General features: G+C 38.9%; 1 protein-coding gene across 2 annotated transcripts in view; it reads left to right on the top strand.

The window, feature by feature from the left end:
- APBB1IP (amyloid beta precursor protein binding family B member 1 interacting protein) overlaps window positions 1-13,431 on the top strand; it is a 64,875-nt gene that overhangs the window by 16,272 nt on the left and 35,172 nt on the right. Inside the window, exons 4-6 of one of the 2 annotated variants that reach the window (XM_083867404.1) lie at window positions 1,236-1,525; window positions 7,125-7,202; window positions 10,174-10,333. In XM_083867404.1, the coding sequence (XP_083723530.1) occupies window positions 1,236-1,525; window positions 7,125-7,202; window positions 10,174-10,333 (528 nt within the window). The remainder of the gene's footprint in view (window positions 1-1,235; window positions 1,526-7,124; window positions 7,203-10,173; window positions 10,334-13,431) is intronic. The other variant, XM_083867405.1, reaches the window with a different exon arrangement.

Below are 13,431 nucleotides of genomic sequence, written 5' to 3'. Positions count from 1 at the left end.
TGTTTATTTTTTGACTGAGGGCTGGTTGTTTGCATTAACCTGAGTTGGTGCTAACCTCTGGTTTTGCCCCAGGATCAGTTCCCTGTTGGGCTTCCTAAAGACTCAATCAGTAAAGTGGGTAGAGCTATCTTAACAGAGAGGATCATAAGCCAACTTCCCACTGTAAAGAAAAACTTACTAAATACTGTATTAACAGGGAGAGCAGAGTAAACTGAGATGGCTTAGTGACATGTTCACACTTAATCTTATGAATGACTATTATTTATTGGACTATATTAGCATTTCTGAGTATCTAATTCAGTGCTCTCCATCCCTCTCAAAATCTCACTTCAAAATTTTCCCAGTTTGTGATTTATTTATTTCTTAACTGGTCTCTTTAAAGGGATTTAAACCACTGACTCTGTTCAATCTTAAAGAGCCCTTCTCTTCCAGAAAGCTAGATCATCCTACAAGGTTTTGCTCTGCAGTATCTCTTTACACCATAGCTAGTTCAAACAACCACAAATTACTTATGAAGTTCAGGTATAAGATTCTGTATTATACTCTGTTGGAGTAGAAAAAACCAGAAAGAAAAAGTTACAATGTTTCTACCTGGTTTATAAAGCCCCTTTAAAAGAGATTTTCTTGTTTGTTTCTTGCTTAAAGGATCCTCAGAAGTGTGTGTGATGTACCACTCATGTGGCATGTCACAAATCACACAATTAATGATGCGCTACAGATGATACCATGCAATTTCTTGTGTCTTAATATTCTTTGATTCTGCTTCACTTTAATTTTAGAGTTGTAGAATAATAATAATATATGGACATATTTCTGATCTAGGCCTGTTACAGGGTTTGTTGTGTGCTGTTCCAGAACTTCCTAAGTATTTATGTATGTGCTTACAGTCTAATGGGAGCTCATGGAATTTCTTACATTCATACCACTAACCATGTCCCCAGTAACCTTGCTGGATCAGGGCCATGTTTTGTAAGATCATAAGGGCCTGAGACTGTATCACTGGAACTGAAGCTTCCTGTCCTGTTTAGTTTGTATTTGTAGAGTTCCTTGTCCTCTGAACCTCAGCGTAACCAGATTAATGGCTGTTCAGAAAGCACATTTATTTCTTAAACCCATGTAAAATGTTGTTTCCCATACCCTGTAACCATGCCTTCTGCAATTTAATCTCTGCTGAACTGGGAACAGTGCTTTGCATTGCACTCCCTCTCTGACACATTTTGTGGTTATCTTTATAGAATCCTTAAATTCCCTAGAGGACCAAGACCTGGATGCTTTAATGGCTGATCTTGTGGCAGACCTTAATGATGTTGAACAGAAAACTTTACAAGCCCAGAAAACTTCTTGCAATCAGCAAAGTACAGTCACTCAGCCTTCGACAGGCTTGAATAGTGACATTTATTCTAAAGTAAGTCCCTATGTTACCATTACTGGACAGTTTGGGGATGATTTGCCCCCTCCACCTCCAGACCCTGAACCAGAACTTCCACCACCACCGCCACCACCTCCTCCTGAGCCACTTACGCAGGTAAGTCTGGGTGGAACCTTATTCTAAGCATTCAGCAGTTCTTGTCATTTTGCAAGTGATATTTGGCACTGGAACACCAGTGGATCTCTCAGGTCTTGGGAAGGTTCTGCAATGATATCTATCTTGGGAAGATACCTTGGTGAGGTTCTGCAGTGATGAAACATGCATAAACTCTGAAGTGAAATTTCTGCTGTTGTGGCCTCAGCAGTTTCTGCCTGTTCCTTGATCTGTTGGCCAGTCCTTCATCTTTCTAATCATCATTTTGATAGCCCAATACAGGCATAATCACTGCAAATGGTTTATTGTAACAAAAAGTTTATCACTGAAATTTTTTAGGAAGCTCTGATCAGTTAATATTTTCTTATAGAAGCTTGGTTTTGGTATCAGTTCATAGCATGGCAAATGATCTCCACTTTGTGAAGAGGTCACTATGTGTGTTCATTGCAGTCTGTGCTATTTGTACTGATGACAAAATTCTGTGGAAGTTTCCCAGCTCCATCTCTTGCAAAAGTGATTTCTTGCAATAGGAAGAGCTGTTCATTTGTGTAAAACTCAACATTTGCTAGGTGACCAGGTCCAGGGACAAGTGCAAGAAGTACCTCCCCTCGTCCTAACGTGGAATTACTTCTTCTCTTGGTCTTGCCCTTGAAAGGAAGTAATGAAGACTATCTGCAATAGGGGACAAATGCTCTTAGGAGGTGCCAAAGTTATCAATAGGAAACTATTTATTTATAAACAACTGGCTTACCTGTATCTAAAATTTCAGACTTACCACAACCTCCTCCATGTTTGTGTTTCTTGTAGAGCTGTTTTAACAGCTCTACAAGAGTGAAATAAAATGTGATACTTGTACTATTTTTTTGATGTGAGGTGTGGAGAGGTAGATAATGTGAGAATTCTGCCCTGTCACAACCCTGTGAGGAGAAGAGAAGGCATTAAAAAGAGTGATGCAGCCCCCCAAAAAATGAATCTGAAATTATGAAATGCACAAATATACCTCTTTCAGTATTCATGTTCACAGTAGCTATGATTGAGAGAAGATATTTACATTTAGGGAATGGAAATACTCTAGGCAACATGAATAGTATCAGTCAGTTTTGCTTAAAACCATGGTCAATTCATTGCTGTTTAAAAGCCCACATGAACTGAAGATGAATCACCTCAGCATCACTACTGCCCCTGTGTTTGGAATCATACAGCAGACATATTCAGCAAAAGGAACAGAAAATTGGGTAGGAAAATTGGACATGTTTGATGACATAAAAAGTGATTCACTGGATAAATCTTCATGTGATGCATAGGAACTTTCAATACTGTTTGAAGAATGAAACTCATAAACATATGGGAGAAGCTCTGCCATTTTCCTGCCCCTCAAGTAGTTAAATTATTAATTATAAATAAATATTAAGTTAATAATAGTTAACTTATTGTCTTAAAGGAGTATCAACATTTGCAAAATATCAGCCAAACAGCTTCAAAAGCTGAAGTATTTTATTTAACTAGTATGACTGATGTAGAAGAGATTCTGTCAAAATGAGTTCTGTCTATTTCTTTCAAACATTTTCCCACCTTGATTTAGACCATGATCTTTAAGGAAGTACCAAGCTTCTAAGTAGTCTGGTTTGTCTTCTGACAAGTATGGTCTGGAAGGGTAGCTGGTTAGGTGGGCTGAGACAGGCCAGACTCAAGGGCTAGTAAGTCAATGGTTTGCTGGCTGGTAGCAAGTGGGATCACTTGGGTTTATATTATTTAACATTTTCATCTGTGACCTGAGTGATGACATAAAAACTTAACCTGGAGATGTGCTGAAGATGCTTTTAATTAAGGGTACTGACTGTCAGGATCACTGACAGACCTTCAACACAAGGGGCCTTAAAACATGAGGACTAGGCCAGCAAAACTCTCAGAAACACAGAAGGTACAAGGTCCTGCACATGGGGTGTAATAACCATTTGTACAGTTTGGGAGAGGAGAGGCTGAGCAGCAGCCCTGGTGAAAAGGAGATCCTGCTGGATACCACAATGAATAAGAACCATGAGTGAAAGATCATCTCAGTAGAGGAAACTGGACTCTGTTAGGAAGAGTATGGCCAGCAAACTGAGGGAGTTACTGTTCCTTTCTTTTGGCTGATGGTCCCACTCTTGGAATACTGCGCTCCATTCTAGATGCGAAGATACTGGATACTATCCAGCAGAGAGATGATGGAATGGCTAGGGGCATGCAGTGATCAGGGCCAGCAAGGACAGGCTGAGAGAACTGTGCTTGTTTAGTCTGACAGAGGAGGTTGGGGAGTGATCTAATGACACCCTAAAAATACTGGAGGGTAGATGCAAAGCTGGTGGAGCCAAATTCTTCCACGGCAGTATTAGGTCACTAACGTGGAAGTGAGTGAGCTACATGTTGTAGCTTTGTAGTTTTAGACAGGACATTAGAAGTTTTTTCTACTTCAGATGGTGGTGTAGCACTAGACCAGGTGACTAAGAGAGATTCCAAATTCCCTTTCTTTGAAGGTTTTCCAAACTTTGCTAGGCAAAATCATGACTGATCTGATCTAATGTTGGTGACCATCCTGCTTTGGGCAGGAGCCTGACTGTGGACCCTCAGGCCTCTCTTCCAGGCAGCATTTTTATGATGCTGGGGTCTAAAGCTCACTGAAATCAACTGTGCTGGAGTTCTTTCCATTGAGTGTTGTACTGAGCTAATTCTTTATTAGCTATCATGCATTACCTGAGGATCAAACAAGATTTTAGAGTGGGAAGAATATGTACTTGCTAAACATGACTGGAATTCTGTATGAAAAAAAGTGTAGCCAAAAGTCACTTCTCCCTCAGTTAAACTGTTCCTCTGAGACTGAACTCTAATGATATTCCCTGGCCTCTTTCCAGATTTGGGGAGTGTAAGAGAAGGACAGGAACAGGCTGTAGAATCATTTCTAAGGAATATAGTGGTAATACTTTATTTCCTCATTAAGGCATCGGTTTGGGTTTTTCCTGCAGCCTTTGCCTCATTTTGTGATACAGGCTGTATTCCAATACTAATGACATTCCCACTGTGGCTTACTGTCCACAAAATTGCCACAGGGCTATTGTGCAGGTTGCAGTGTGAGTGATGGAGGTAATAACCATTTAAAATTAATATGGAAAGAATTTATTTCAAATTAATATTCATTGTCTTGATTAGTATTTGTTTTGACATGACATTTCTGCTGAGTAGAATGAAATTCAGTTGTGAGTGGAATGTATTTTGTGTCGTCAAAATCCAAGTTCCTGTTAGCCAGGATTCTTGATGAGTGGATCATGAGCCAATCAAGGCTGGAGTTGTGTATGACACTTCTGGTTATCCACAGTCAAATAAGAACAGTGTTAGTAATTCCCAATGCAACCGTAATATTAAGACTTACTTTCTAACCTTTAGGTGTGCCAAAATACAGAAGTACTGCCTTTCTTTCAGGGAAGCATAGTGCTGTCTCATAAATTTCCATCAACTCTGACATTTCTTCTTAAAACTGCCCTTCAGCTAAATAAGGCTTCTTCATTTGCTATTGACATGATAACTTCATGTGCTTCTATTTAAAGATCCAGAAAATGCCATGATGATACTGTAAAGGGAAAACAAATCCTATAACTTGTGAAAGTATTTCTCTAATACTGCTAAATTTTTGCATCTGATAATTTATTTCATTTTTCTGCATAAAGTCAAAGCTTATGAAACCATAAGTCTGTCAGGTGAGAGCTCTGTTGCACAGATTTATACAATGTGTGAACTCTATTCAACACACGTAACATGCAGGTGAAGCCTGAATTATACCTGCCTAAAATTTTCATCAGAAAAGCCTGCCCATACCACACTTGACACTGTGGTTAAGATGCTTTTCCTGCTTTCTGCATAGAGGCAGTGAGGGGAGGGCCACAGTGTGAGAGGCTGTGTAGTTTTCCGTCTGTACCATAGTCACCCTCACTGCAGCAGCTACCTTTTTGCAACTGCTTGTGTTCAACTACAGAGGCTTTTTTTGGATTCTCTAAGTTAAGCACTGCTGAGCTATAGCAATGCAAATTTCCACACCTGCAGAAAAAGAAGATATTTTTAACTGATTGCGTGGTATTTATAGTGGGGGAATTTGATAACGGAAGCATGCTTGAAGCAGTGATAAAACAAAAGATGTTTAGTTCAGCAGGAGGGGTGTCAGTCAGGAGTACTTCAGCTACTGTTGAACATGCCTCAAAACTTGAGATGAATAAGATAACCTTCTTTGCTCTTTCTTTGCTATGATTGTATATCTCAGTAAGAGGGAAGTGATGGCAGTGCTTAGGCTTAGTTTCTTGCAAGTGCATCTTCCATGAGTTGCAGCCAGTTCTCTTGGTGCAAAGACCACTAAAAATTATGACTATAGGGTAGCAAATGGAGGCTAAAGGTAACAGAAATCTTGTGAGGAAGCAGAACAGGAATTTTCTCTTGCAGTCCTTGTCTGGAAGTTGGTAGCCAGTGAGTAGCGTAGCACAAAATCTGACCCCTTTTAAACAAAGGAAACTGAAAGTAAGAGAGCAACAGGGACAGCAAAAATCATCAGAGAGGCAAAAAAGCTTTGAGAGAACAGACTTCAGTAAAGGCAAGAGGGGTGTTAAGTTGGAAAGAAACAGAACCCTCCAGTAGTACTGGAGGAGTCTGAGGGAGCCCCAGGAGCCACTATCACTTGCTGTCCAAAATATGCTTTTCCAACTCTGAACGTGACTGGAGAAGACTTCTGGAAGAGAGGTGGCATAAAGGAATACAATCTATACAGCAGTCACAGAGGCAACACTTGGCACTGGCTTGGTAGATGTAGCTAAAATTATCAGCACCTGGGGATCCAGAGTCTTCTTGGATCACAAATGTCATTGATATTGAGAGGTATGATATTGATGGAGCTTTGTGAAAGGAGAGCTGGGTGATACTGAAATTTTGGGAATTCTTACTGTGGCATTCAGCAAAAACTGGAATGAACTTGTGTGCTCTGTCTAACTGTGTCTGTGTTAATATGAATAGGTCCATTAGTAGAAAACTAAGCCATGGTATCATCCAATTAAATGGAGATTTTCCTCTCAGTAAGTATGCAGTAAGATGTGGCAAGTCAAAGAATTCAAGTAAATGAATGTACTGAAAATTTATACAGAGTATAAAACTATAAGTGGTGTAATTGCAAGCCAAAAATTCAGTAAAATCATGTAAATTCTAGTTCTCTTACCCTAATGAGAAGCAAGTTTTCTTCCAAGCAGCTGGATCCACAATGCTATTTCACTCAGGCTAGATCTTCCTTCACATTCTCTTTTGTATCAGCTGTATGTACAGAAAAACACAGAAGAGTCCAGTTTTCAGGCATTCCTGTAGCATTTGAGGAACAGATCATGTAAGAACTATATGACAGCAACAGCAGGGAGCATTTGACTTGTAAATCAAAGCTTTGGCTTAAGGATATTAGGTCAAGGAAAGCTGTATGTATGAAGTTTGCTGTGACAAGCCTTATCTTCAGAATATAAATATCAAGAAACAACTCTTTTCAAGTAAATGTAAACTGCTGAGATTACTTAACAAGAAATATACCAAATGTCTTGTGTCTTTTCAGGAAGAACTAGAGGCAAAGGCTAAAGCTGACAAGATTAAACTTGCATTGGAGAAACTAAAGGAAGCCAAAGTTAAAAAGGTGAGCCGTAAAATAGTAAATGCTACCATAAGAGCTACCTAAATTCCTGTTAACATTATTCTTAACAATACATTTCTTGCTAAAATGACTAGGCTTTTCCATATTTTATCTGTAAAATACTTTGTGGAGCTCTTATCTACCTCAAGAGAAGTCTCTGGGAGAATGCTACCCCCAAGGGACTTATTTTTAGAGAACTTGGAAAGTGCTGCCTTCTTTTCTTTTTTTCAGTGTTAGGGCAAAGCCCACTGTTCTGATAAGTTGCTTTAGAGAAAGCAGAGTGTACCTGAAAATGTTGCTTACTTATGCTGTGCTGATTCCGGGAGTATTAAACTTTTCTTTACAGTGGATGTGGATTTAGCTAATCCCTATTAAATTAAATTAGGGTCTTCTTGCTAAATCTATTCACAGCAGTGTAGTAATGTAAAAGGAGAATAGAAATTATTTTTGACCAACAATTTAGAAAGGTTCCAGCCAGTGTCTGCACCATACTGCAGTGTGGGAGTAATTATGCCCACTTACCCTAAACTAGTGTTCCATCTGAACTCAACAGAAGCTGCAGGTGTTTAGTAACTCCAAATAATGGATGTCATGACCTTTCAGTCTTGCTCAAAGGTGATGGGAAGTGCTGGAGCCTGCAGAGCTTCCAGGAAGAATGGAAGCTTTCAGTAAATTTGGAGATTTCCAGACTGGAGATGGTTCCCACAGAACACTTCATGTTCACGTGCAAATGCTGCTTCTGAGAGAATGTATTGGGAGGATTTCACCGATGTTGACTTTGTAAAACTCTGTAACTAAAGTTAAGACTGCTCATTTGTCACCCTCTTTTCCTTGTAATGTTAGCAATTCTCCTTTGGGAGACTTTTTTTTTCCCCAACCTTTTTTCCCCACTCTGAATATTTGGAACCATATGGTAGAAGTAAGGTTCAATCTTGTACCCATGTCACTATAATGAAATTACTGTGTTAGTCTTAAATTATAATTTGACTAAATATTGTCAAGAAAACTGTTTTTCTCTCTTTCACCAAAAGCAGAGGGCAAAGGGCGGGGATGATGGTGAAAAGCAAGCTCACAGCCCTGGACTTCAGGAGAGCAGACTTTGGCTTCTTTGAAGATCTGCTTGGAAGAGTCCCATGTGGGACTTGCTGGTGGGAAATAGGGATCAAGAAAGCTGGTTGATACTTAAAGATCACCTCCTTCAAACTCAAGAGAGTTCCATCCCAATGGAAGATGATCAGAAAGTATCTTGAAAATGATCAGGAGTATCTCCTGTGAGGAAAAGCTGAGAGTGCCTAGGGAGGAGAGAGGTCTGTGTGATGCTTGTCTATCTCTAGAAAAACCTTAAGAGAGGGTGTGAAGAGAATGGAGCCAGGCTCTTTTCAGTGCTGCCCAGTGATGAACCAGAGGCAGTGGGCAGAAGCTGAAACAGGAGGCTCTGAACACACTTACTTCTTCACTGTGAGGGTGGGTGAGCCTGGCACAGGTTTCTCACGCAGGTTGTGGAGTCTCCCTCCTTGGAGATTATAAGAAACCATCTGGACAGGGTCCTGGCCATTGGTCTCTAGGTGGCCCTGCTTGCACAGGCAACTGGACTGGATGACCATTGGAGGTGCCTTCCAGTCTCAGCTGATTTGTGATTCTGTGAAGATGGAAGCTGCATGCATGTTTCTGACCAGTCAGATATAACCAGACAAAAATCCTCTTTTGCCTTGAACGTGTTAGATTAGGCACATACAACACTTCTTTTTCTCTGTAATCTGTACTATGGCTCAGCTGCTTATTTTACAGCAGATTCTTCTTACAAGGACTGGAATCAAAACAAGTCCATGGCTTTTGTTACGTTTGTTTTTGCTTTTCAGAGATAGTGTAGATTTTCTCTTGGGGATCATAACTCTGCTCCTATCTAACCTTTTACACAGATTGTATCTACAGAACCAAAGCTTCTTATGCACACATTTTAAAATAAAGAGCTATTTAGACAAGACTATATGGAAAGGCCTCCCAACTCACCAGCAATGTACAAACCTTGTAGAGAATTATTCTATTGTTTTAAGTACTAATGGAGCATTTTAAGTACTTTCTTATAATGTATTTCCAATTCTTTATCACATTTTATGTGCTTCAGCATTTTCTTGCATTGTTCCTCTCTGCAGAAAGTTCACTCAATTTCTTGTTTAACAATTTCTTCACCATATAAAGAAGTAATGACTGTCTTAGGTTAATTTGTTCAATGTTAGTAACTCATGAGGGGAAGAGGAGAGGCACTCACTGATCTTTTCTCTGTGGTGGCCAGTGACAGAACCTGAGGGAATGGTCTGGAACAGGCCCTCCAGGGAAGTGGTCATAGCACCAAGGCTGACAGAGTTCAAGAAATACTTGGACAATGCTCTCGGGCACATGGTGTGGCTCTTGGGGTTGTGCAAGGCCAGGAGTTGGGCTCAGTGATCCTGAGGGGTCCCTTCCAATTCAGCTTATTCTGTGAACTCATCTGTTTTCTTATTGATGACTGTTGGACTATGGCCCATCTTAGTACAATACAATTTCAGGTTATTCTTTTGGCATAGCAAAATTCTTTCATTCTTTTTCTATTTAAAACTAAATTATCCACATTTGTAGCTTGCATTAAGGATTCTCTGTCCTTTTGTACTTGTTTTCCCTATCAAGCATTTTCCGTAATTGCACGTGTAGTAGATTTAGAGAAGAGATTAACTTCTGCTTTTTCTTCATAGCAGTTTTACTTCTCCTGAAGTCGTGCATAGAACAAGGCTCAATTTTATTTTTAGAGAAAAGATCTTTATTTTGGTGGCATTATCATGTGAAAACTCCAGAACTGTTTTATTCTCTCAGCTTGCTGTGGGACAGGATGCCTTTGAATCAGTAATAACCTTCAGCCTTTATCTTTCTTATCTGTTTTAGCAGATTCAGGCTAGTCTTTTTCCTGCTTCTGAAATTAACTGACTCTTCTTGTTCTCAGCTTGTTATCAAGGTGCACATGAACGATAACAGCACCAAGTCTCTAATGGTGGATGAGCGTCAGGTGGCACGGGATGTTTTGGACAATCTCTTTGAGAAAACCCATTGTGACTGCAACGTTGACTGGTGTCTGTATGAGATGTACCCAGAGCTGCAGATTGGTAAGTGGTGTAGTGACATAGCACACAGCAAATAGATAGAGGGCTGGTAATCTTGAAAGATCAGGTAAGTGCTGGTAATCTTGAAAACATAATAACATTTCTCCTGCCCATGTGTCCCCTGGTGGTGGAACATCACAGAGTCTAATCTGAGAGATGCTGCAGGAATATATTTGGTCTGTTTGTGCTGTAGAAATGAGTCCATTCAGCTGTGCTGTGACCTGCAGAAGGCTCCTTGCTTTTCACCATTTCCATTATTTTATTTTACACAAAAGGAAGGAGCCATGTGAATTTCAAGGTGATGACAAACCCAAACACACCAGTACTCAAATCCACTTTTTGAAGAGAGGATGCAGTGCTGGGGTGCTGTCAGCAGGCATGCATTACATCCTGGCCAAACAAATGTCATTAAACAAGACTCTATGAGAAGTGTTTCATTAATTTCTAATGCTTTTCATTTGTGGTAATCATTTTCTTAAGTGTAGCTGTGTACAGGATACTGCTCTGTGATGGGGCTGCAGCTCTGCTGATAGGAAGTTATGACTTATGGAGTAATTAACCTGGCCTAGAAAACAGCTGTGCAAAACCTAGAAATTGTTCTGTGCAACATGAGTCTTATCTGAAAAAGGCTTTAAGGTTTCTTTCATTAAGAACAGAGTATTTTCTAATTGTGAAATATTTCAGAATCTTTTTTATTTTCCAGACTGAAAAAGTATTGACATCAAAAGGACGAGGCAAATTGCCACAACTTTCTTTCAGAGTCACACTTGACCTAGAGATATGGGAAATTGTCAAATAGCCTTTAACATTCTCAGTTTACAGTCTCCCAGCAGAGATGTGAAAATTCACAAATAAAGTCAAATATCAATATTACACTTTAAAAGAGCAGTAGTGTAGGTGTAGTCATTCTGCTAAACTAAACAATAGAAATTTTAAAATAACTGGGAAAATGCCTTACTGGTCATGAGCAAGGAGATGCTCATCTGCTTGTAAGAGTGATGCAGAAATGTACTGCCAATCTGTTCTTGCTACTTGATTAAGATAATAGTGCTGCATTCTTTTGTACCTGCTTATCTTAACTAAGGAAAGACTGGAAATGTCATTTGACCCTGGAAATCTGACAAAAATCACTGAATAATTTTGAACTGTTTTCCTGTCTTAGAAAGTTGCTCCCTTTTTGTCCACTGAGGCTTGGACAAACATGTCTGAGTATTAGGATGACAGCATATGAACATGTTGTTTTCTGAAACTCCATAGTCATTAAAGAGAATGTACTTGTGTTTCTCCATAATCTGGATAGATATTTGAATTTCCCATTGTACAATTAAAATGGAAGGTATCAGGAAGATCATTTGCTAAAAACATTTGGGTTAATGGTTAGATTTTTTTTGTAAAAATTAGTCATGCTACTTTAGTCCAAGCTAATGCTAGGTGATTTTAATTAGTGTTAGGGTATTAGTATAGTAAGAATTTACTTTCATAATGAATAAAAATGATTTTAAAGCCAGGACAGAAGAAAAGTACCAAAGGAAGTAAACTCGTATCTGGATCAAGAAAAAAGGAAGAATCTGTTAACTCCTGATGCAGTGATCTGTTACCTGGTCCAGATCTGCTGAGGATGGAGCCTTTTTGTTTGCAGAAGGCAATTTCAATATGAGTGGAATGTTACATGTTCTTTCTCCTGCTTCTAATGCACAGCAACATGCAGTTACTTTTATTCAAAATTAGAACAATGTGAACCATTCTTTATTTTTATCATAGTATTTCTTGGCTGCTTGAGATAGCTTTATTACTATCAGCACAAAGACAGAACTTTTCTGCACTTCATCTTTCTGCCTGCTTTTCACATTAGTATTAAAGAGAATAAAATTATATTTACTTTAAGAAGCAAATCTGAGCAGCAGAAATTTTTGCTGAACTGAAGGTCGAAACTACTTTTATATCACAAGATCCTTGACAGGTTGTATTACATATACAGTTGTTTTGAAAGACTGCCATTGTAAATAAAATAAACTACAGTTTAAAATTAAATACATGTTAAATATCACAAATAATCTCAGTAGTGAGATGGTGATGTCACACTGGGCTGTACGTACCAACATTTACTTTGCAATAAAGACTATTATAGTCTTATAATAGGCATCCAGATTTTACTTTTTTTTTTAGGGAAAAGTAATTATTAAAAAGACCATCCTGAATATAATAAAATCACATTTTCCATACAAGAAAATCCTGGTGCAGAAAATGAACAAAAATATATGTGGTAAAAAATAGTGTTACTGTCTGACAATTGTTTCATGCCTATCTTGAACTATAAGATACTGTTCACCATTCAAACCATTAATGAGGTTTTATGTAGTGCTTTCTATTTCCAGTGCATTGCAGAAGTACCAGTTGCTAAATGAAGAGTGTTATGTTGTTGGTGTTAAAAATTACCATGTACATGCTAATGGGTCTTGAAGCTAATCTCATTCTGTGACTTCAATTAATTCACAAGATACAGGTTGGATGGGATGAACTAAACCCTTGTCAAAAGTAGCAAGTGTTAGAGAAAACCTACAAAATGTATGCTCTGTTACCTCCTCTGATGCTAGGCCAGTCTAGGCCATTGGAAGACATAATCATCACAGGCCACAGAAATGGGAGTATGACTGTTCCCAGGAAACTGCCAAAATCCTACTGAAAATTGGAGCTGGGTGAATTCCCTATCCCAGTATTGAATTTGTAGAAAAGTGCAGATTGGAACCCTCCAAAATGACCTGTCAAGTTATGACAAATTAGTTTTCCTTTAAAAGAGGAGGGGGTTATGTTACTGTTGAGCAATCTTATATAAATGAAACTGAAATGGATAAGATCAGAGTTACTTATCAGCAAACCCTGTGGCTTTCCTGGGTGGAGGACTGGGGTTCAGAGCACATCAGGAGGGGACAGAGCTGATATTAGGTCTCTCACATCCCTGTGTGAACCAGTATCTCTTGACATCAGCTCTCAGTCTATCTTTGTATTTTCTCTGTTTTGCTATTTGTGGTTTTAAATATAGTTGCTTGAAATCAAAAATTTTATTTTTGGTGTATGGAATTCTTTCTGCTGACAAAAAGCAA

This window comes from Zosterops lateralis (assembly GCF_965231275.1).
Source record: "Zosterops lateralis genome assembly, chromosome: 1".
Lineage (NCBI taxonomy): Eukaryota > Metazoa > Chordata > Aves > Passeriformes > Zosteropidae > Zosterops > Zosterops lateralis.
This window is presented reverse-complemented; position numbering and strand designations above follow the sequence as displayed.